Source organism: Crinia signifera, chromosome 7, assembly GCF_055691185.1.
Source record: "Crinia signifera chromosome 7, ASM5569118v1, whole genome shotgun sequence".
Lineage (NCBI taxonomy): Eukaryota > Metazoa > Chordata > Amphibia > Anura > Myobatrachidae > Crinia > Crinia signifera.
The window spans coordinates 130,865,677-130,887,647 of record NC_139223.1 but is presented as its reverse complement, the minus strand read 5'-3'; the positions used below and the strand labels follow the sequence as shown (position 1 = coordinate 130,887,647).

The 21,971-nt window shown below is 44.9% G+C and overlaps 1 protein-coding gene across 1 annotated transcript in view; it reads left to right on the top strand.

Annotated features, from left to right (window-relative positions):
* ZRANB3 (zinc finger RANBP2-type containing 3) overlaps positions 1 to 21,971 on the top strand; it is a 264,866-nt gene that overhangs the window by 212,896 nt on the left and 29,999 nt on the right. The window contains exons 14-16 of the mRNA XM_083153824.1: positions 6,854 to 7,069; positions 9,285 to 9,376; positions 12,790 to 12,891. Of these exons, the coding sequence (XP_083009950.1) occupies positions 6,854 to 7,069; positions 9,285 to 9,376; positions 12,790 to 12,891 (410 nt within the window). The remainder of the gene's footprint in view (positions 1 to 6,853; positions 7,070 to 9,284; positions 9,377 to 12,789; positions 12,892 to 21,971) is intronic.

Sequence of the window (21,971 nt, the reverse complement as noted above, 5' to 3'; positions counted from 1 at the left end):
AATGCCTGTTGTTAAATCTAAGTGCATTTTTTAAAAGCATAAAATAGGACAAAATGCTTTTAGTGTAGTAAAAGAATGTATTTTATTATTTAAAATAAAAAAATGTTCTTTTATGGGATCATATCTGATTCTCCATCCTTTTGGAATTCGTCACCCCACTTACTGGAATAGATGTTAGACTATCCATTTTCAACTACTGTACGACTTAGTTCTGCTCCTGCTGCAGAGTCCCGATGGATGATAAGAAGTTTAAATGACCTTGAAGAACCAAACAATGAAATTACAATGTCCCCAAAACCACCGAGAATACTCTTTCAGTAGTAGTAAAGATGCCTAGGGTCAGTGAAATGGCTCAGTCAAAGCAAGCACACTGTGTGTGTGTGTGTGTGTGTGTGAAATGACAGGAACCGATGTGAATAGATAGATTTTGTTGCCAATAAATCAAACAATAATGTGTATAAGTAAATAGTTTTATTATATATATATATATATATATATATATATATATATATATATATAAAGAGAAAGAGACATATATAGATTATTGGTGCATTAAAGTTTGTGGGTGCTCCCCAACTGACGCCTTTGCCCAAGTGGGTAGGGGCCTCCGACCTACCGCACAGCAGGTAGCCCGCAAAGAAATGCATAAACGCGTATAAAAATATGTTGTTTGATTTTAAAGACACCAGAAACCATTTGCTGTTAAAAATGTTGCCGTATCAAAATGGCTTTCAAAATTGCCAAATTTTGGAGGTTTCATAAAACCGGAAAACTATTCTACTGTAGTTCCCCTCTGAGCTATGGATTAACAGGTGATTGAATTATTTTGTTTTTTTTCTTTTGTTTTATTCAATAACTGCAATGACATACAGTATTGAAAGTACTATACATAAAAGGACAGATAAGACAATGAGTAATGCAGAAGCCTACTGTAGGCAAATACTACTTGTAGTACACCATTAGCATCCAACATGTAGTCATATCCTAAAGTGATGGCATACTGTACATAATAATTATTTTCTATTCCTTGAGGTTGGCAGGCACATCACCACATATTAAATCATGAAAATCCCCCAAAAAAGTGAAAGAAAAATAGGTACTTGTTTCCTATCTGGGCGCCCACTAAGTTAATTGCGCACCATGCTATTCTCCGTAGAGAAATCTGATCGCATCGCATCGTATACATACACGATATTGAACGATGCGATGCGATCCGATTCGATTTCCCATAGGAAACAATGTTAAATGGATCAATTTACCCAAATCAGCATAGGGAAGAATGGTAAATGGGCCAGAAACCCCAAAAAAACCCACAGAGCAGTGGAATGTCCCCCCAAAAGTAGTTGACGCCACCCCGCCATCAACGTGAACCCGAAGCGTGGCGAGCGCAGCGAGCCCGCGAGGGGCGGCGGTACGCGTCCTCTGACCTTTTCATGCCCTACTATCCACTAGGGCGTGGAGTGAGAATAGAATAGTGTGGCGAGCGCAGCGAGCCACCGAGCCCGAAGCATGGCGAGCGCACGCGGATACCTTCACAGGTAAACGCGTCCCTTCGCGGGCTTCCCAGGTGTCCGCGTCGCCATGGACACCTGGGAAGCCCGCGAGGGGACGCGTATAACTGTGAAGGTATCCACGTCCCCACGCGGGGCTCGCTGCGCTCGCCACGCTTCGGGCTCGGTGGCTCGCTGCGCTCGCCACACTATTCTATTCTCACTCCACGCCCTAGTGGATAGTAGGGCATGAAAAGGTCGGAGGACGCGTACCGCCGCCCCTCGCGGGCTCGCTGCGCTCGCCACGCTTCGGGTTCACGTTGATGGCGGGGTGGCGTCAACTACTTTTGGGGGGACATTTCAATGTTCAGGGGTGTTTTTGGCCCATTTACTATTGTTCCTATGATAATTTGGCTAAATTGAGCCATTTCACATTGTTTCCTATGGGAAATCGGATCGCATCGCATCGCATCGTTCAATATCGTGTATGTGTACGATGCGATGCGATCCGATTTCATTACGGTGCCGTACGTAGAAAACCTGGGCGCCCAGATAGGAAACAAGTACCGAAAAATATAAGTATAATCTTTGTCTGTGGATGGCAATGAAATTGGTTGGTCCCCTAACAGCATCTGTTTTCATACCAAGAGATGTAGCAGAAACACACATATTAAAGCACATTAATATATAATTTTTTTTAAAAAATGTAAACATTTTTTACACATTCGCCAGCAGGGGGCCGGGATCCGCTTATTAAATATTCATATATTTATTTATTTATTTATTATTTATTAACAGTTTCTTATATAGCGCAGCATATTCCGTTGCGCTTTACAATAGCAGACAGTGAAACAACAAAACAGGGTATTTACTTCACACTGGTCCTGGCTTATTACAGCGGGACCAGTGAAGTGGCTCCCTACCCCTGTCCCCTGCCAGCTCTCCCGGTGGGGCAGCTTCTGCTGCATGTGTCCCCGGGAGCCCTCCTTCTCCCCCACAAATTCGGGGGCAGGCAGGGAGGCTTACATCTCCCTGCCTACCGCCGTCCCCCCTGCGCAGGGGTTAAAATTCGCCATCAGGGGCAGTGAGCCCCTGCGGCATTGAATAGGGTCACAGGGCCTCCTGAACCCTGTGAATGTTCAGCGAATCCTAAACAGGAAAAAAGCGCATTGAATACTCCCCAATGTGTCCAGTGAATTACTTGGAGTTCGCTAAGTCCCATGAGACTTTGCACAAGAGGTCAGAGGCTGAGAGGCTTGTGCTGAGTACTGATATCATTATGGGAGGGTTTTTAATCCGAGCCAGTGCTGAGCCTGTGAGGTCTCCTACTGAGCAAGGTACAGAGGGACACAAACAGGGGTACTTATGTAATATCTGGACTCCCGTTTTTCTTATGAGACCGCGTCCCCTCGTGGGGCTCACTGCGCTCACCACGCTTCGGGCGCGGTGGCTCGCTGCGCTCGCCACACTATATAAAATCCGCTTCATGCGTAGTTGGATAGTAGGGGTATGAAAAAATGGGGTGCATTTAACATGGGAGTCCAGATAATACATAAGTACCAAAACAGGCTTTTCATGTGGTGTATATATATTTTTTTTTCTCCCTCGCCCCTGCAGTTACCCATTAACAAATTGATCCTGTAACCTGAGCCCCTTATAGGCACTTTTCCATTAGAGCTTTCAGATCAGCCATTGTAGATAACGCAAGTACCAGCAAGTTTGCATGTACTCTCCCACATTTTTCCCTATTCTTTCCGATCGCCTCCAGTTGAAGACCACAATTATTATGAGTACAACTCTCTGATCTTCCAGATCCAGTTACCCATGGGGTTTACATGTACTCTCCCCAAAACTTTGGAGTTTACATTTACGCTTACCCTTATATTTGAACTTATACATATGTATGATCTACATGCAAGGCTTTGCTACTAATATTGTCACTTGCTTTTATCTGTTATTTTAGCGACTCTATGGACTTTAAGTTTATACTGCCATTACTGTTTTGACCGTGTAATATCCTACCTTGCAGTTTGCGGCCAGAGGGAGAGGGCCCTCTGTCTAAAGTGACTCTGCCCCCCGAAGGCTTAATCCGGCCCTGGGGCAAACACTCGTTCATAAGGATCCCATCAACATCCTGCGGTTAGGGGAAGAGATATCCATTGTGCTATGTTGTAAAACATTTCTCTCTATGGGCCTTATTCTTGTTTACTCTTTCTGCCAAAATCCTTCTTAGATGGACAAAACCATGTGCACTGCAAGGGGGCAGATGTAAAATGTGCAGAGAGTTAGATTTGGGTGACTTATTTTGTTTCTGTGCAGGGTAAATACTGGCTGCTTTATTTTTACACTGCAATATAGATCTCACTTTGAAGTAAAACCCCACCCAAATCTAATTCTCTCTGCACAAGTTACATCTGCCCCCTGCAGTGCACATGGTTTTGTCCATCTAAGAAGGATTTTGTCAGAAAGAGGGAACTAGAATAAGGCCCTATATACTGAATGAGAGCACTGACTGACTTGATCGTTAAAGGTTCTTCATGGTTATATGAAGGAATGCATTTCACCAAGACAGTGGTGCCTAGGGGGTGGGTGGCCCTTACCTGTGCCCCCTCCTTCCCCATTGTAAACAGCGGCATTTGGATCGGGGAGAGGGTGGAGTAAGTTCTGAAGCAGCAGCCTCTCTCTGCAGCCCATTACACACACTGCAGTGTGCTGCACTGGGGAGAGGCAGAAATAGCCACTCCTTTCTCTCCCTGTCTGATATGCCACCTATTAGTGACACACTAATATATTTATATTTCTCAGCACTGCTGTCTTCTCCCCTGCGTGAAGATATTTCCTTAGAAATTAATTTGGTACAAAAGAATTTAGATGATTTTATAATGTGGAGAACACCCCCCCCCCCCCCCCCCCCCTACAGAAAAGAGCTCTCATCATGGAGCCCACATAGGGATGTGCCTGATATAACAGAGTTGGGATTGAAGCAATAATATGGTATTGTTTATAGGCTTCCACAATGTGAGGAAACCAAGCTGATGTAAATCAGCAGTGATTAGGTGTATAGATTATGAGAATACCTGCAGTCATTTATATTACAGGTAACAGTGAGTGGTGGTGTCACCACTCACCAAGGATGAGTACTGATGTGATGTTGGTAGTGAATAGAAGATGATTATTTAGTGACAACCAGAACAGTAGTTATCATTAATATTAACTTCATCTTTCTGATATTAATAACACACTAACAGCGCATACATTATAAGAATAAGAACCCCTACTGAAACTAATAAGGATACAGAGCAGGAGAGAAGAATAGTGTTTGATTTTCTCTTGTACAGTACATAATAATCTCAAAAGATCAGTCTACTCCATATATATATATATATATATATATATATATATATATATATATATATATATATGCACACAGTATAGCATTTTACCTGCAACCAGTTATGAAGGCTTATGAGATCTGTTATTATTTCTATACAGTATATCACAGGCGTGAAGGACCTCACATTATTTCTATTAGAATTTCTTGCTGCAGGGAGTGAGGAATCTCACTACTAGTATATTGGTTGGGTAGTCCGACTTCTTTTTCCAATTATCTATCTGGTGGTGCTGCTGCTGCCCTCCTAAATTTGCCTATGTGTGCTCCAATAGCTCTTATGGATTATTTTATTAAGAAGGAGGAGTTGAACTGTTGAGGTGCACACACACTGGACGATGTATGCACTGAAAGACATTGGTGACCAAGAGACATAGAGACTGAACGATACTTTGACCATTATCGTTCAGAAGGGTCAAAATTAATATTTCAAGGTACCTTTACCTTAACTTGTCTTGAGGATTACCAATTTTTACAAGTGTCGGCCTGTCTGTCTAAACTTCTATTTAAATATAGAGTCATATTATAGCTACTAGTGAGCCCACTCAAAGCAGTGTGCTACCTTGTGATTACCTCAGTGTTTGTGCATGTGTGAGAGAGAAAGTGATGTAGTTTCACTCGCTGCCAACAGATGTCAGTGTTTCGGAGACACAAAATGGACATTAGACATATACAGTATGTGTTTGTATATGTATGTTTATATATATATATATATATATATATATATATATATATATACATACGTGGTGTATGGTCGACAGTGTCTAGGTAGCCAAGCATTAGGTCAACCACTAATGACAAGCCATTGGTTGACACCTGAAAAAGGTTGACATGCTTATGGTTGACACAAGCAATATGTCGACAATGAAAAGATCTACATGAAAAAGGTAATCGAGTGTTTAATGATTTATTTCACCAAAACCAACTTGTTCATACTTTACCATCCCTGTGGATATAGGGGGGGGGGGGGGATTAAAAGTGTGCCAAGCGCAGCAAGGAACCGTGCCTGAAGCAACATGAGCAAAGTGGTACGCTTATACGGTGTCCATGTCGACATAGACCTCAAAAAGCTGAAAAATTCATGTTGACCTTTTTCATGTCAACCTTTTCACTGTCGACTTTTTGCTTGTGTTGACCTATTGATCCTTTCAACCTTTTGAATGTCAACCTTTTTCAGGAGTAGACCCGTGACCTGTCGTCCTTTAGCGGTCGACCTAATGAGTGTCGACTTAAATCTTGTCGACCTATGACCCATACCCATGCATTTCACATAGTGCTGACTCAAGGGGATTTTACAGTTCACATTTAAGTCCATATTCATGACATACTTCATTTTGCCTTACAGAAATAAAACGCCTTACTATCAAGATTCACACATCCAGATTTATCACGCATTTCATTTATGTCATAAGTACAGATTAATAGACTAAATCCAGATAAAAAGTTATGGTCTGAAGGTTAGAGTTGTGAGATTCTTAAGGCCTATACACACTGGGCAATTTTGAGGTGAATGCTGCTCAAACTTCTTTCAGCTCAAAGCCGCTCAGTGTGTATGGGCCTTTAGTTAATTCTTAGGTTATATAATAATATATATAATAATATATATAATAAAATTCCAAAGGTTCTTATTTTGTGCATTTTGTATTAATGAATTTTTAAACTGTAATACCGATTGTGTGCCATTTACACATGTACAGTACACTAAAAACAGATGAAAATGCCGGACCCCTTCACATGTTAGTGTTACAGTACATGCATTGCGATGTAAATAGCCGTAAAACACACTGTTAAGGTATCAGAATGAAACGGTAGAAACAACCGTGGACTCATCCAGTTTAATATGCTCTTTTAATGCATTTTTTAGTATGTTTGAAGTATTAATAAAACAGATGTGTGTGGGAGCAGTGGCAGCGTTCATATTTTGGCTTTCCTCATCACTTTATATCAGACTGACAGCTTATTTTTCTGAGGACAGGTTCTGTGAAACAGACCCCAGCAGCGAGCGTATCCTGCATTCAGGAAGAGAAAGAAAATCAAAGTCAGAGTGATGGGGATAATGAGCTTGTCGACTGCACTCAGCAGGAGGTGCCCCCTGCTCCTCCGAGTGACTTACAGGGGGATCATATACTAAGCATACAAAACAACAACTCAGAATCCTACCCCAGGGAAACATCGGAAGCCACTGAACCAGGTAATGTGCAATGAACACTGTCTCCATGGCCAATGTGACTAACTGTTTAATCTATACAACAACTTACTATTGGATAGCAATGGATTTCTCTCAGGGTGGGGAATTGTGTTGCAGTTTTCTTCTGTCAGTTTAATGAACCTTTTTATAACATGTTTTTGTCTCCACATGAGGCCACGGCTTTCCTTCCCATCAGATAATTGATTCCAGTATGACACTTTGTATTAGTAATGTGCAAGGGGAGGTTTGGCTAATCCGTCTTTGGGTCGTAGCAGGAATACAGTGAATTTCTTACATTAACATGTGACCTTGTTAGTATCTGTTCTCACCTGTGCCTCTGTGCTGCTGTCTCTTATGCTATCCCTCGCACTCTCCTCTCTCTTACCAGACCCTGCATTCTCACCTCTCCTACCAGATCCTTTGGTTTGGTTTCTCCTATCAGTCCCCACTCGCTCGTCTCTCCTACCAGTCCCCAGTCTCCTGTCATGCCTTACGCCCTGGCCTCTCCTGTCATGCCTTACGCCCTGGCCTCTCCTGCCATGCCTTACGCCCTGGCCTCTCCTGCCCTGCCTTACGCCCTGGCCTCTCCTGCCATGCCTTACGCCCTGGCCTCTCCTGCCATGCCTTATTCTCTGGCCTCTCCTGCCATGCCTCACGCCCTGGCCTCTACCGACATGCCTTATTCTCTGGCCTCTCCTGCCATGCCTTACGCCCTGGCCTCTCCTGCCATGCCTTACGCCCTGGCCTCTCCTGCCATGCCTTACACCCTGGCCTCTCCTGCCATGCCTTACGCCCTGGCCTCTCCTGCCATGCCTTACGCCCTGGCCTCTCCTGCCATGCCCTTGCGCCCTGGCCTCTCCTGCCATGCCTTGCGCCCTGGCCTCTCCTGCCATGCCTTACGCCCTGGCCTCTCCTGCCATGCCTTACGCCCTGGCCTCTCCTGCCATGCCTTATTCTCTGGTCTCTCCTGCCATGCCTTACGCCCTGGCCTCTCCCGCCATGCCTTATTCTCTGGCCTCTCCTGCCATGCCTTATTCTCTGGCCTCTCCTGCCATGCCTTACGCCCTGGCCTCTCCCGCCATGCCTTACGCCCTGGCCTCTCCCGCCATGCCTTATTCTCTGGCCTCTCCTGCCATGCCTTACGCCCTAGCCTGTCCTGCCATGCCTTACTCTCTGGCCTCCTCTACCAGACACCACAATATTTTGTACTCTCTGGCCTCTCCTCGCAGAACGTGGGCTCTCGCCTCACAGACCCTGCGCTCTGTCCTCCCGGACCCTACACCTGTATCACCTAACCGAGGGGTTCCCAATCTTTTTTGAATCACAGCCCCCTAGAGTATCGAAGTTTTTTCAAGCCAACCCTAGGCCAAAAAAATTTAGACAAAAATACAAAATTAAGTGGAGCATTTATATGTGATCATTAGGTGGTAACGGGTTCTGTTTGTGCACATATTTTATGATTGGCAATAAACAGAACTGGTTTGTCCATAAATAATTGACCATAAATAATTTGAATTGGTCTTGGACCACCAACACGTGGCGCCCCTTCAAGTGTCCCGAGGCACCCCAGGGAGCCATGGCATACAGTTTGGGAATCACTGACCTAACCTCCGTTTTCACATCTCTTTTAATCAGCCCATGCTCTTGTTTGCACGCCATGGCCTGCACTATCTGTTCCTCCTGCTTCTGCTGATAATCACACATGCCACGTTCTTATTCCTACAGTTACAGTATGAGCCTTTCCTCTCCGCACTCATGTTTATCCTCCTATTCACATTGCTCTTTTGTCTGTCCCTCTCTTTTTTTAAAATGTCTTTTCCCCTCCTTATTCTATTACTCCTGCTTTCACTGCTCTCTTATGTCACACATTCATTGCTCTCTTGCTCTTTTTCCCACGCTCTCACTGTCCTCCGTTGCTGCGCTCTATCCTCATTTTCTTTCTACGTTCGTTCTTGGATTGATTTTCCTCCGTACTCTCTCTGTCCTCGCTTGCTTTGCACTCTTCCCCATCTCACTTTACTCCCCTCTCCATAATTTCCTCTTTCACTCTTCACACCCTCATATTTTTATGAGCTCTCCTCCACCTCCCTCACATTCCCTTTCTATCTCCCCACCTCTTGTATCCCCCCAAGTAAACTGTTTTCCCTTGTGGGAACTCTCTCTGTATACAGCATCCTGCATCCATACTCACTGCCCTACATATTGTGCTTCATTGCAGAGCTTTGTCACAATTCCACTTGTTTTCCAGTGTATGATGGATTAATGTTCTGTGCCAGCAGGCATACGGATCGCATCTATTTATATAGCAAGGTATGTACACAGCCTGGGTGTAAAAGACTAGCAGATTATAAGGAAATAAGACATCGAGAGGAGAGCTGCTTATTATCTCGCTGATATTTGAACATCTCCAGTGCCAGCTGGGATTGCAGTTTATTGAATTAAAAAGCCGTATTGTCTCCTCTGCCAGAGAGGAGATTAATGGGCGAGCTGTGAGAATCTCTCAACCATCTTTCCACAGCACTTTAAAACCAAGTTCACAATTCCACACAGATCTCACAAGCGCATCTGGGTCTCTGCATACCATTTATTCTCAGGCAGTCATTGAAAGTCTCTCATTATAGCAAAGTATTTTTAAATGAAAGCTTGCTCTTTTTCTCCTATAAAGCACCGCCTTTTCTTAGAGACATACTAATGAAATATTAGTCTCTACAAAGCAAGTGCTTGCCCACTGGAGGCACTATTTGATTGTACTGTATTAAATACATGGCAGCTCCAAATATCGGGCCTAGTTCACACCTGTACGCCAGGCTGCGTATTCTCGCAGCCTAGCCAAGAGATAAGCGCCGAACGCCCTCCTGCCGCCTGAATCCTCTCGCTAGCATGCAAGGGGGATGCGTACGCTCACAAATCCCCTCGCATGCACCCGCCCGGCAGAAAAATCATTTGATGGTCACCCACCATAAAGGTCATCCGTTTAAACTGACCTTTATTATGGCCGCAGATTGCCAAAAGTTCTGGGTGTTCCCCTGTTGCCGCCCCCTTCCCTCCTCTCCTCCAGCAAATGGCTCGGCGAGCGTGACACTCACCAAAGCTGTTCGCTCCCAGGTTTGCATGGGTGCCGGATGATTGACCGACAGTTGGGATTTCGACAGTCATTACACCGACGTCCGAATCTCGAATGTTAAAACCCAGACGGTTGGGATCCTGATGGACAGGGGCTACTCTACCTCATGGGGGCCACGACCCCCATATAGGTAGAATAGAATAGATGACAAGCCACTGTGCCCGCAGCGTGGCGAACACAAGGGGTTTCGTTACGCTCTCCCCGCTGTCTGAGTCCCGACTGTGGGTGTGTTATACCACACCCGGTTTGCACATGCACATATTCACGCATGCGCAGACCCCGAACATCGGGGAAGGGGCAGAATTTGGACCCGAACAAACAGTTCTGAATCGGATCCATAGTCAAGAAAGGAAACTGACCCCTTCAAAGCTTGGATGTCCTATTGAAAGCTACTTCTGAGTGAAAATGAAAGGGATGCAGGTTGTAGAATTGGGCATAAATCAGTTGATTGACAGGGCATTCTTAAAGTCTATTAAATGCACTTTGACTCGGAAAGCGAGCGCTTATTGCTTCTTCTTTTATTTATTTTCTTTTTCAAAATCTGTTTATTGAAAAGGTTTTATCACGACATAAAACAATGACGACGCTATACTCGCACATGCCTAAATATTGATAGAAGGAAAGGAAAAACTTGTTTGCAGATGAGCATTATCCTTACAATGGTATTAAGCAATGCAAGTATGGTACTCGTGTCCATGGAAATACATGACTAAGGAAAAGAGGAACAAGATGCATCCACATGTGGAATAGTCCCTTACTGAGCATGAAGACCAATAAACAATTAATGAAACAAGTACATAATTAAAATCAAGGAGGGGGGGCTACAGGAAAAAGACATGAGGATTTCGGGATGGACATCGGGAAATCATAACGCAAGTCAGAAAACGAGCATCTGCATAAAACAAATGCTGAATAGTACAAAGGATACTGTATGAGGGAGACGACCGTAAGCTCATAAAACAATCGTATTGCTTCTTAACCTTTTGAGTGCCAACGTTGCTGTGAGCCTTCCTCAAAATATCCACTAAAGAATGCCAGCGCCGCTCTCAGCGACTGTTCTTTTAGTATAAATAAATACAAATACAGCCAATTTAATTAATTAAAGTTTAGTTAAATATTGCACCCGAAAAAAGAACAGTCAATATGAGTGGTGCTGGCATTTTTAACGGATATTTTGGGGATCTCTCACAGCAACGTTGGCACTCAGACAGTTAATAAAAAAGTTTTCTTGGCAATTTTTCACCTATTTTGGCACATTCCCTTGGCATTCAAAGAGAATAACACTCTACCACTGGGGTAGCCAACCCTAGTCCTCGAGAGCTACCAACAGTGCAAGTTTTGCAGGTCTCCTCACAGAATCCCAAGTGAGCTAATTAGCTCCATCTGTGTATCTTTTAAAATGTATCACTGATTGAGTGCAGCTGTGCAGCAGCTAGGTTGTCTGGAAAATGTGCACTGTTGGTAGCTCTCGAGGGCTAGGGTTGGCTACCACTGCTCTACCATATACTGGAAGTTTTAAGGGAGCAAATTGAATGCTTGTGGGCTTATGGAATCAGCTCCAAAAACACCCTTCACACTAAAGCCCCATCTCGGAGCTGTGACTTCAGAGATTCTTACCCATTTGACATCGCAACCCGTGTCATCACTGCTCACACCGGATGCATGGAGATTATGTCATCTCCAAGCACTCCTCAGCGAGGCAATCATCAGCCTATTAAGCATGACCCGGGTGACCAATGGTTACACCTGGTTACACTGCAGGTTTTTCACTGCAGCCACAGCAGGTTGGAAACAGGAATAACCCTGGTTGTGACCCTGCTTGCACACTTGAAATAAGAGCCCACTGCTCATTGCTTCTTAGTAATGCTCTCTCCCTTATCCTGAGTCTAAAAGGAGCACTCTTAAGTACATTATTCTGCATTGAAATTTGAGGAGACCTCTAAAACACTATTAAAAACAAGGTAAAATATTTGAAGGCATATGTATCAAAGCTTGGAAAGACAGAAAGCACTAACCAGTTCCTAAAACCCATTTACACTAACGTCTCCAACCTGTGCCTGGGCAGGGATACTGAACAGCAGTTAGACCTGGTTCTTTAGATACACTTACCCCATTGACAAGAAATTGTTTTAAATGAAGTACCAAGTTTTTATTACAGGATTTAGGTTGAGAAAACAAAATTAGTTTGAAGGTATCTGCCAAATACAGCCCTGATTTGCATATTACAAATAAAGTGTGTGCGGGGGTTGTTTACTTGACACATATCTTGACTCATATTTACAATGATGGGTTTGGAAGTGATTACTGTACGTTCTATTCACCGACACATGCAGATAAAAAAAAAACAGAATAATAGTAACTCAGATCTTCGGGTGAATCCTGCATTCGGGATCGGAATTTTCTTTTCTTTTTTTTTTTTTAAATTGCGTTCATAAATTCTAGATTATATTGTGATTGTGTGAACAGGACAGAAATTTCAGGATATATTTGTCATGTTTCGCTCTAGCATCTGGGAAGTACTCACACGCATCTTAATTATCAAGAAATCACATCTCTGTACTGCTTTATTAAACTCGTAAACCTGTGTTTATCTCATTAGGATGGAGAACCATTGAACTGTAATTTCATTCCTTTGGATATTAAATTGGAAAACTGGGATGATTTACCCGAAGCAATGCAGCAAAGACCAAACAAATCTTTGGTAAGATAACTCATTTGTAAAGTGGGTTAATTAGTGATACTTTCCTCTACTGTGTTGGAATGATTCTTAAATCTTGTGCAAGAAGACAGGAAAGTTGTTTCAGTAGGGATGGAATTGCTCAGAAGTGGTGTGTAACAACTGCGTGCTTTTAATAGGTTTTATAAACCATTGACTGTTGTTCTGGATGTCTGAGCTATATATAAATACCATGCTAGAATACGTTATACAAGGTCTAGGGCAAACATTGAAATATACACTACTATAGAATATGGCTTAAACCTTTGAGTACCAAGGAAATTTTTCAAAATAGGTGTGAATGGCCAAGAAAACAGGTTTTATTTTAAATAACCCTTTGAGTGCCAACGATGCTGTGAGAGATCCTAAAAATATCCATTAAAAATGCCAGCGCCACTCAGCAACTGTTCTTTTTTTGGGTGCAATATTTAACTCAATTTTAATTACATAGTTACATAGTAGGTGAGGCTAAATAAAGACTTGCGTCCATCTAGTTCAACCTATGTTTATAATAGTTTATCCCTTTTTGTATAGTACAGTATGTTCCGATAGTTTAAAGACAAATTATGTTACTTATTCGTACCCTTGGATGTTTTTAACCAATAAATCTTTATCCAACCTTATGCCGACACCACTCCTTCAGGAAGAGACTTCCAAAGTTTTACTGTTCTGACTGTAAAGAAATTATTTCTTCTAGATGAACAAATTCTTTTTACTTCTAATCTAAACTCTCGTCCTAGATTCCTGTCTAGCAGAAAAAAGGGCCTTTGACAGTTCCTTATATTGGCCCCTAATGTATTTATACTTATTGAGCATGTCCCCCCTTCAACGTCTCTTCTCTAGTGTAAATAGTCCCAAATTGCTTTATCTTTCCTTGTAGCTTAAATTCTCCATTCCCCTAATAAGCTTTGTTGCTCTTCTTTGGATTTTTTCTAATTCTATGATGTCCTTTTTATAGTGTGGGGCCCATAATTGTACTCCGTATTCGAGGTGCGGTCTAACCAATGATTTGTACAGAGGCATAATTACTTTTGAATCCCTAGTTTCCATGCCCCTTTTAATACATGCGAGTATTTTGTTGGCCTTTTTTGTTGCTATATTACATTGAGCACTACACCCTAATTTGTTGTCTTTTTGGACTCCTAGATCCTTTTCGAGTACTGAATTACCCAATTCATCCCCGCTTAGGTTATAACTAGCACACTGGTTATGTCTCCCAAGGTGCATGACCTTGCATTTGTCCTCATTGAACCTCATCTTCCACTTTTTTGCACACCCATCTAGATTGTCAAGATAATTCTGATGATTTAATAACTGTGCTCAGTTTTGTATCGTCTGCAAAGATGGATACATTGCTGAGTAATCCCATCCCAATATCGTTAATAAAAATGTTAAATAAAATGGGCCCTAGAACCGAACCCTGTGGCACTCCACTTAGTACTGGTATCATATTTGAAACGGTACTGTTCACGACCACTATTTGTTCTCTATTACACAGCCAGTTCCCTACCCATCTACAGATATTTGCCCCTAATCCCAGGTTCTCCATTTTATTTATCAACCTCTTGTGTGGTACGGTGTTGAAGGCTTTAGCAAAATCTAGGAAAATCACATCTACAGCGTTTCCATTATCAATTAATTGGCTTGGCATGTTTAGTGGCTATTTTGAGGATCACTTGCAGCAATGTTGCCACTCAAATGGTTAAAGAGGCATGCTGAATGGGGATTCCAGGCCAGCTCACCTATGTAAAACCATCACATCACATGCGCCATTGTTTTACTATTCATTAGGCACCTGGTGCTGAACTTACATACTTGCTAGTGGTGCTGAATCTTTTTTGAATCACGGCACCCTAGAGCTAGCACCCCTAGCACAAAAAAATAAAAGCAGAATAAATATAACATTAAGGAATTGGTCCTGGACCACCAACCTTGAGGCACCCTTGCAAGTGTCCCGAGGCACCGCTGGGAGCCACGGCACAAAGTTTTAGAACCATTGCCCTATTCTGTTCTAGATTTGGCATTATGGGCCAAGTGTACTAAGGGACTAATTAAGATTATATTTGCTTCCTATGAACAGGTAAAAGCTGTATGACCACCCCCGATGCCACCTGAATCCCCTCAAACCACCGCCCAAATCCCCTCACCATCATGCGAACGGATTTGCTTGCTTACATATCCGCTCGCATGCGGCAGCACTAAAGAAAAATCATTGCCCTTCGCAAATAAAAGTAAACCTAGACTTACTTTTATTCTGGCCGGAGATGGCCGAATTCAGGGCGGGTGCTGACATCATGTGATGACTGAATTTGCAGGGTAACATCCAGCATTTTTGTGGGTACGCCCATAGAACGCTGGGCGGTCCTCTGCGCCCGCCCAATTAAATTAGTGAGCGCCCCGGTGAGTGGGAAAGGTGATCAGGTACTCTTTACCTAGAACGGCGCCCGCGATCAGAATCGCGGGCGTCGGGGGTAAAAAATCGCGGGCATCGCGGGTAAATCGCGGGTACATCAAAATCGGGTACCCGCGATTACCGCGATTTTCCCATAGGGAACAATGTTAAAAAGCCTGATTGACCGCGATTTTACTGTAAAATGCCTCAATGCCCGCGATTTTCCCATAGGAATCAATGTTAAATGGGCTACAGAGCCCAAATAGCCCCAATTAACCCTTAAATGTCCCCCCAATTTTTGTACGCCACCCCACGATCCACGCCAACCCGAAGCGTGGCGAGCGCAGCGAGCCCGCGAGGGGCGGCGGTACGCGTCCTCCGACCTTTTCATGCCCTACTATCCACGTCGGCGTGGAGTTGAGAATAGAATAGTGTGGCGAGCGCAGCGAGCCACCGAGCCCGAAGCGTGGCGAGCGCAGCGAGCCCCGCGAGGGGACGCGGATACCTTCACAGGTAAACGCGTCCCTTCACGGGCTTCACAGGTGTCCGCGTCGCCACGGACACCTGTGAAGTCCGCGAGGGGACGCGTATAACTGTGAAGGTATCCGCGTCCCCTCGCGGGGCTCGCTGCGCTCGCCACGCTTCGGGCTCGGTGGCTCGCTGCGCTCGCCACACTATTCTATTCTCAACTCCACGCCGACGTGGATAGTAGGGCATGAAAAGGTCGGAGGACGCGTACCGCCGCCCCTCGCGGGCTCGCTGCGCTCGCCACGCTTCGGGTTGGCGTGGATCGTGGGGTGGCGTAAAAAAATTGGGGTGACATTTAAGGGTTAATTGAGCCTATTTGGGCTCTGTAGCCCATTTAACATTGATTCCTATGGTAAAATCGCGGGCATTGAGGCATTGAATGCAAAATCGCGATCAATCTGACTTTTTAACATTGTTCCCTATGGGAAAATCGCGGTGATCGCGGGCATCGCGTCGCGGCCGTTTATGTGCTGCCCGCGATGTCGCGATCACCGCGATGGGCGCCGTTCTAGGTAAAGAGTACCGGTGATCATTACCGGATTTTCACATGCGCAGATTTGCGCACACACAACCCCAACAATAGGCATGAGGAACGAATTCGACCCGCACCCAGGGGGGGGGGGGGGGGGTGAATTGCCCTCTAAGCTTGAAAACTGTTAAAAAATGGAGAGTGATAAAGTACCAGCCAGTCAGCTCCTAACTGCCATGTTAAAGGCACCATCAGAAACTGATACACGGCTTTCAAGTATACCTTGTCCATGGCAAAATGGTGACCACCGAGCTCTTTCTTTAGTTTGGGGAAGAGATAGTATTCAGAGGGTGCCGATCATGTGAGTAAGATGGGTGTTCAAGCATTTGGAATCCACAATTCTGGATGACAGGCATGGACACCTCGTGTCAACTTCCCATATAGTTTTTTCCTGACTTTTTGTTGTAGCTGTCTCAGAAGATCAGCATAGTATGTCCCAGTCACTGTGTGGTAGTCCACCAGCAGTTATCCCTCTTCATCCCAAAAGAAGGGGGCTATCCCACTTCCCAGCAGAGAGCACTGGCTTTGCCTTCTTTGAACGGGCCCGAAGCTAATGCTTCCACTGTTTTGATTGTTCTCTAGTCTCAGGTTGGAAGTATCATCTATGGTTACTTAGCTGAAGAAACCTCTCAGGATTTGCATCAAACAAAGCCCAATTGATCTATGTCGTGGTGAGATGTTCCCACTTAAGATCAACAGTAAGAAGTTTTGGGACCCATTGGGCTGAGACCTTTGACATTTGGAATTTGTTGTGAATAATAGCGTGAACATGTTCCTGGGGGATACATAGATGTTTTGCAATGTTATTCTTTGATCCTCCAATATCATGTCATACATTTAATCAAAGGTTGCTTTTGTTGTAACAGTGGTGGGCCCCCAGGACAGGTGTTGGTTGTTAGGTCTACAAAAACTAGGTCAACAAGCATCGGGTTGACACCACTAGGTCAACAGGCAGCAAGGTCAACATGAGTCAAGGTCGACAGGACATTAGGTCAACACAAGCATAATGTCGACATGGGCAAGGTCGACAGCCAAAAGGTCAACATGGGGGTTTTCACTTTTTTTTAACCAAATATCGACATGGACACAGTCTGAAGTGCACCGACCCAATGCTTGCCGACCTAGTTGTTGTAGACCAAATGACCGTATCCCCCCAGGACATGGTTCATTTTCAAGGCTCTCCATTCCTTTTATGAATTCTGATGCTCAATACTTAAACATACTGTAAGAAGTAGCAGCCTCCCCTAGTGTCATAACCATGTCCTCATTGATCTCTTCAGGTGTTAAATCCTGTATGAAAAGGTAGCAGATTACTTTTTTGGTACTTGTGTAATAGAATGGCACCCGTTACGTAGTTAGCGTAGCCTCCCTGTCAGAATCAGCGTAGTGTTCGTGCGACCAGAGTAGTCAGTCAGAAGTAGCGTAGTGTTCCCGCGGTTAGCGTAGTTAGCGTCCCTGCCAGATTCAGTGTAGTGTTCCCACGGCCAGCATGTGTTCCTGAAACACCCCCACTATCCTCGACAGCCTGAAGCGTGGCGAGCAGACGTATTACATGTCCCCCCGCCCTGTTCATATCCCCACTATCAACGCCGGCGTTGAGTTGATTTAATAAAGTGTGGCGAGCGCAGCAAGCCACCGAGCCCAAAGCGTGGCAAGCAAACACGGATTCCTTTACATGTATTCCGCGTCCCCTTGCGGGGCTCGCTGCACTCACCAAGCTTCGGGCTTGCTGCGCTCGCCACACTTTATACAGTCAACTCCACGCCGAAGTGGATAGTGGGGGTATGAACAGGTTGGGGGATGCGTAACGAGTCCCCCCGCGGGGCTCGCTGTGCTCGCCACGCTTCGGGCTGGTGTGGATAGTGGGGGTTTGAAAAGGAGCCATCTGTCATTATGTAACATAGAGCACTGGCAAATGCGTCCTTTTAACCCAGTCTCCCTGAAGCGGACACGGGCAGGGTTGCCGTACCCTGCCTCAATAATTACACATCTCAGACAAATGGAGCGCCTCTTTGTTGGCGCCCACATGATCCCCTCTCCGCCGGCGTCCGCCAGCGCAGGGGATCTGGCGGTTACTGGCGCTGTGTGAGAGGTGCTCTCTAGGCTTGCCAGGGACAGAGCCAGGCTGCCGCGGAGTCACTACGCTAGGCAACTGTTGGGCTGTCACTACGCTAACTACGCTAGGCAGCTGTTGGGCTGCCGCGGAGTCACTATGCTAGGCAGCCGTTGGGCTATGCTGGCAGCTTAGCCTACGCTGAAAACTTATTATGTAATATTGGTAAACCAGGTTAACAGCTCCAAGTACCACAATAAACAATAACTATAACTGGGTTACCACAATGGTCAACAAATACTCCCCAGTGCTTTGTAGAAGAGGAAATATGCACAATCTTGGGTTATGGAGCTCCTTTTCTTTGACCTTTTCTTTTATAGCCTGTCATACCATGACACGGTCAGGGAAATTTCCTGGGGAAATTATAGTTTTTGGGGTGTTTCTGGGGGTTTTTGTAGGCGTCAATCCACCTTTTTTTGGGAGTGCAGCCTAAAACCACAGCCGGTCCCTGCCGTGGGGAGGGAGGACTGCTGATGTCATCAGCAGCCTCGATCTTTCCACGATCATCGCAGCACCAAGTAAGTCTTGACTTACTCAACAGCTGTGAACATGAATCCATTAGATCAGGGCTGGGCAACACCGGCCCTCCAGATGTTGATGAACTACACATCCCAGCATGCCTTGCATCAGTTTCAGCATGGCCACATAGCAAAACTAATGCAAAGCATCCTGGGATGTGTAGTTCATTAACATCTGGAGGGCCGGTGTTGCCCAGCCCTGCATTAGATGGTGAGTGAATGCCAATGGTTTCCCCCCCTGTGTGCATGGCTGTGAACAGCCATACACAGTGGCGAGAGGGGAATCGGCATTTACCTGATCGCTGGGCCCTGAAGAATCTCAGGCCAGCAATCCGGTCTGAATCAGACTCCTAGAGATATACAAATGTTGCATGTCACATTAGTCAGCGCAATCTCCTGAATCGGTTTTGTTGCTTAAAGACACACATGTGAGGGAAAGATCCGCTACACTGCTCTGTGTGGATCACTTGCACCAGGCACCTTGCACCACATGGTGTATGAAGACAGATCTGTAGCTTGGGGAGTATGGCCTGCAGGCAAGGCCGGCAACAGAAATTTTGGGGCCCGGTACATAGACATCTCCGGTCCCCCTCCCCCCCCAAAAAAAACCCTGTTCGCACACACACACACAGTATATGTACGTGTGTGTGTGTGTGTGTGTGTCTTTTAATAGGAAACACTCCATGGCCTGTAAGCATGATAGCGATAGATAGATAGATAGATAGATCAGAGTGATGATTGATAGATAGATAGATCAGAGTGATGATTGATAGATAGATAGATCAGAGTGATGATTGATAGATAGATAGATCAGAGTGATGATTGATAGATAGATAGATCAGAGTGTTGATTGATAGATAGATAGATCAGAGTGATGATTGATAGATAGATAGATCAGAGTGATGATTGATAGATAGATAGATCAGAGTGATGATTGATAGATAGATAGATAGATAGATCAGAGTGATGATTGATAGATAGATAGATAGATAGATAGATCAGAGTGATGAAAGATAGATAGATATGAGATAGATAGATAGATAGATAGAGAACTGTCTCCCTTCCCCCAAGGCACTTACCTGGTTAATTAAAAAGGTGGAATAGGCGTTAAGCTCTGCCCCTTTTTCTGTATCCTCTATTTTTCCTGGCTTCTCATTGGTGGGTGTCGGCTGTCTTTGTGTAGCGTTATGGGGGCAGCCATATTTTAGCTTCTGCTGCATGCTCGGCAGCATAAAGGAGCAGAGACATCCTCCGCCTGGCTTCCGCAGCTAGATGGCCCTGAAATACTTTTACCAGGTGATGGGTGACGAGGGGGGGAAGAGAGATCGCTCTGCATATGCTTGCTGTCTGCTCCGACCCAGCGGCGGAGCAGACAGCATAATAAAAAAACGGAGTGCATTTTTTTTGTGTGCCCCATGATCTTGGGGCCCCTCCAACCCTTGGGGCCTGGGTCAGATGTCCCCCTTGACCCCCCTGTCGCCGGGCCTGCCTGCAGGGCAAATAGTCATCTTCTTCTGACTTATGGGTTGGGTTCATTTAGCCACAGTACCGCTGTAATGGAAGCCCTGAGATCACAGATTTTTTGTTTCCAGCCCCGTAGGGACTGCATAGAATAATCAGCATCTTCATGGGGAAAGATTGACATGCCAGTGCTTATGTTTCTATACCACTGTAATTGCACATCACAGGGCATTCTACTAATTGAATTAACCCCCTGGGTGTCCAACCTCATAAAAACATCAGGGTCTATAGCCACCATTCTTGTGTTCCCCAATGAACTACACAATCATTTGGATTAATTTTTAAGTCCAAAAATAGTGTTTTACTGAAAGAATAGTATGTACTTGTGATAAAGGTGCAGCAGACATAGCAGAAAAACCTTTCACAAGTGAAATATGCAGACTAGATGGATCAATTGACTCTGCAATCAATACTCTGTTTCCATGGAACCTGTATATGAAAGCTCAGCTTGGGTGAGGCACACATGCTTAATAACTCACTGTGTATTCCTGGCTGATGAGAAACTGCCCACACAGCCTGCTTTCACACAATAACCTGAGCTTAATTGGGTGAGCCTACAGTAGGTGTTCTAGTCTTGGTGTGAGGAACTGAATCCTTTCCATAGTCACTAAGGTCACACAGACTGGCTGAAACAGCTATCTGCTGTCTTCTGTCCACATATACCAACATGTATGATAAAGATCCCATTGTATTATTATCAACCATCTGGATTGTTTTTAAATCAGTGGTGTCAAACTCATGGCCCTCCAGCTGTTGTGTAACTACACATGCCAGGATGCCCTGCCACAGTTTTAGCAACCCATTATATAAAATCTGTGGCAGGGCATGCTGGGATGTGTAGTTCCACAACAGCTGGTGGGCCATGAGTTTGACACCAATCATGCTGTTACTTTACAGCAGAATATGGACATTACACAGTTTTTTAATCGTTATTAATACTAATACTTTTTCTCTTTCGTCCATCCTGGTGACACAGCTAACCATGTAATGTAGGAGGGTCCGCAGGAGCAAGGCACCTATGCTGACTTCTTTGAGAGACAGACTCCTCCATCCGGCATCCCAGAATTCCTCAGTTCGTTTTAGGTGCCCACCGAAGTGGGTGCTGTGCTGACTGGCTGCAGCCGTTTTGTGTTAGAGTAGCTAGGTGTTTGTTATGTTATTAATATCCACTAGTTAGTGCAGGCACAGTGTGTAACTTCCAGGGGAAGTTTATGCACACTGAGAGTGCAGCAGAGGCTGACAGAAGCGTGTCCTGTCAGCTCTCTGTGTGTGCAGAGGCACGCTGTCTGCCCTCTCTGCACAGCGCTTTAATCTCCATGAAGAGAGGTTTCCTGGGCCCTGGGGTGAGTCCTGAACGGGCTCCCTGCTTAGGGGGGAATTTTGGGGATGGACCCCTTGCTATGGCGCCGCCATTTTCAGGGGCTTATAGGCAGAAATCCAAAAACAGAGTTGATGCCTATTACA